This window comes from Tupaia chinensis, unplaced genomic scaffold (genome assembly GCF_000334495.1).
Source record: "Tupaia chinensis unplaced genomic scaffold, TupChi_1.0 Scaffold144472_1, whole genome shotgun sequence".
Classification (NCBI taxonomy): domain Eukaryota; kingdom Metazoa; phylum Chordata; class Mammalia; order Scandentia; family Tupaiidae; genus Tupaia; species Tupaia belangeri.
Genome location: NW_006204331.1, coordinates 1,124,058 through 1,127,133, shown reverse-complemented (window position 1 = coordinate 1,127,133; position 3,076 = coordinate 1,124,058). Strand labels below are relative to the sequence as shown.

At 62.0% G+C, this 3,076-nt stretch overlaps 1 protein-coding gene across 1 annotated transcript in view; it reads left to right on the top strand.

The window, feature by feature from the left end:
• The window catches only part of LKAAEAR1 (LKAAEAR motif containing 1), a 1,631-nt gene extending 1,284 nt beyond the window's left edge, over positions 1 to 347 (top strand). The window contains exons 4-5 of the mRNA XM_027767712.1: positions 17 to 158; positions 244 to 347. Coding sequence (XP_027623513.1) covers positions 17 to 158; positions 244 to 303 — 202 coding nt within the window. The 3' untranslated portion in view covers positions 304 to 347. The remainder of the gene's footprint in view (positions 1 to 16; positions 159 to 243) is intronic.
• Positions 348 to 3,076: the final 2,729 nt, after the last annotated feature.

Here is a 3,076-nt window from a genome sequence, read left to right as displayed (position 1 = left end):
CACAGCTCCAGCTCAGCGCTCTCCCGCGACCGCAGGCGGAGGAGACCTCGCTCCTCATCCAGCAGCAGAAGACCGCGCGCGCCGCCATCCGGCTGGAGCTGTTCCTGCCGCCGCAGCTAAAGCCCACGCGGATCCCAGACCCCCTGGACAGGCAAGAGGTTCGGCAAGCCTGGGAATGGACTGAAAGCTCCCCTCCCCCGCACTGCGAGCCCCGGGTCCCGACTCCTCTGGTCTCCCCCGCAGAGGAGGCGCGTGGAGACCATTCTGGAGGAGACGGCGGAGGGCGGCATCTTCCCGCGGTGATGCTAGTGCGCGGCTGTCCTGCCTCCCACATAAAGTTCTTCTCCGAGGGCTGTCTGGTGTTTCTCTCCCCTCTCCAAGGCTCCCAAAGGGAAGGGGCGAGTCTGGTGCTGATTCCCCACATCAGAAGTCAGGAAGCCGGGCTCCCCAACAAAGAGGAGTTGCGTGTGGACAAATGTTAGAGAGGCGGACGGAGCCCCCCCGCCTCTGATCCCAGATGCCCTCCAGCAGGCAACTTGGGGCTCTGGGGTCCATGGGGGGCCCCATCTGAGGACAGGAGCAGAACCTGTTTGGCGACAGCGACACCCTCTGAAGTGAGGGCAGCCTCAGTGTAGCAGGTCCCCAGAGTCACCCCATCAGGGTGGCAGGAGGGGTGGCTTCTGGGCCAGAACTATGCACAAGCCAAAGTTAGACTCTGGAGAGTTGCCCAGGACAAGTAGTGGGGAAGAGGTGCCTCCCAGAGGGAGGACAGACAGAAAGTGCACTTTGTACTGCGCCAGGCAGAAAGCCACCCCTGGCCTTCCTTTCCATCCCAGCAGCTTCCTGAGCCCTGCCCAGGCGTCTGCACGTGCCCGCGCGCACACACAGTGCACAGGAGGAAAACCTCCCTGTCCCTTTCTGACAAGCCCATGTCCTACGGAAGCCCGCAGGGTTCTGGGAAGACCTGACTCCTCCTGTGACATGGGACTTCTCCATCTCCCTTTTCCTCCTCTGCAGCTTCCACCCCCAGCCAGCAGGCTGCTGAAGAGGAAGCTGCAGAGACCTGGAAGGAGGTCTGAGGTCAGAGCTGTGGTCCAGCAAGGGTAGTACCCAGGGGCATTCAGTGCCACCCTCAGCCCTAGCAACGTGGGGACTAGGACTCCCACCCCCTCAGTGAGTCTTCCTCTGCACCTGACCCTCATCCTTTCTGGGCTGTGGCTGCCCTTGGTTGGATCAAGCTCAGACTCTGAATTCACAAGTCAGCAGCAGCCCCTCAGAGAAGGGGGGAGTAGCAGAAAGGGGTTCAGACCAGGAGGAGCGGGAAGGGGGTGAGCCAGCAGGCTGACTAGGTTCTGGCCAAGCTTCCTGCAGTCTGGACCCAGGAGTTTGCCCCAGAGAATTTACTGAGTGTGGGTGATTTCATCTGCTTAGTAAGATCACACATGCTTTGATCACTTCCCTGAGCTTGCATTTCTTCTTCAGAATGGGGTCACAGGGCTGAGGCCTGGTTCCCACCTGGTCCAGTGTCTGCACCAGGCAGACATTGAAGACGGACACCCAAGTCCCAGGCTGGCCACGGGGCACCCTTTGCTTCCCCGCCAGCGCAGGGCCTGCGAGGAGGTGGAAACAGCAGCTGAGGACCTCTCTGGGGACTGTGGCCAGTGCTGAGGGAGAACGAAGCCTAGGGCGTAGGCCCAACATACAGGCTGGGAGCAAAGGCTCCTGGGCTCAAACCCCATCTCCATCACCTCCTGTCCAGCTCACCTGGGCTCCTTGAGTGGATTTCAGGGGAGCTCTGTGTGAGGGCTGGAGGCCAGAGTGGAGAGCAGGCCCGAGGAGCCAGAGGACATGGAGGATAGGGGTGTCGAGGGACCAGAGAGGACTGCGCCCACGGACAGCTCTCCACGCCTGCACTCCCACAGTGGACAGGCCACACCTGCCTGTGGGATCGGTTCAGCTGCGTGGCCACAGGTGTCCTGAATCAGGGTCATAGCTGTGTGGCCTCTGCCCTGCCTCGACCAGCCCATCGGCATGGCAGCGCTGGCCCTGAGCTGCCTGGCTCCAGGCCCTCGTGTCGACCTCCCTCTCTACACCCCAGAGCCCCAACTGGTCCTTTCCTCCTCACCTCTCCAATCTCTCACCTCCCTTCTGCTTCCCACCCCCAGCAGCTCCAGGCTGGCCTGGCCTGTTCCCTGATGGGGTCCCGCTCCCGGCACACGGGAACACCCTGATGCTCGCCAAAGGTGTGAAGAACACATGTACAGCCTCCACTTCCCTCCTCTCTCCAAGTCCTGTGAAACCTGAGCACACGCTTGTGCAAACAGAAGGCGCTTGGTGGCCAAGCAGCGAGAGCAGGCTGCCGGAGAGCCGGCGCTGGGGAGGACCAGAGTTGTACAGGGCTGCCCAGGGGACCACAGGCACCCTGCAGCCATTCTGGAGCAGGGTCAGGCTACACACTGCCAGAGGTACTGGGTACTTAACTTACATGCGCTCGGGCCTTACAGGGTGAGCGGGCTGGGCAGAGGGACGCTGTGGTTTTTAACTTCAGGGTATCCGGGAAATTGGAGGAGTTGGCAAAGACTGAGCAAGGCCCCAGGGAGAGATCGGCTGGACCCTGGATGGCAGAACCAAGCTGCCAGTGCGCATCACCGCCCAGGCTCAGCGACCTCCTCCTGTAATCCTTGCAAAGTCCTCTCCGACCAAGAGTCTCACGCCCGGCTCTTAATCCATTTTACAGGTGAGGCCCAGAAAAGCAAGGGCGGGGACTAGACCAGGCCAGGCATGACCACCCGCCAGTCTTCTCCAGCAGTCTTTTCTTAACCCAAGAAGGGCAAGGAGCACATGGGACCAGCCCGAGCTTTGTGGGCCCCACAGGAAAGGCAAAGCCAGGGTGACTCGCCGAGCATGGTGGGGTCATGGCCGCGCCCCATCTGTTACGGTGCCGGCTCAGGGCGCCCGGAACAGGGTCCCCATTCTTAGTATCTTGTCTCCCGGACCACCCCGAGACCGCGGAGACCCGCGAGCCCTGCCCCGCCAGCGCTTGGGGAGCGGAATCGGCCGAGCGAGGGGGGGGGCG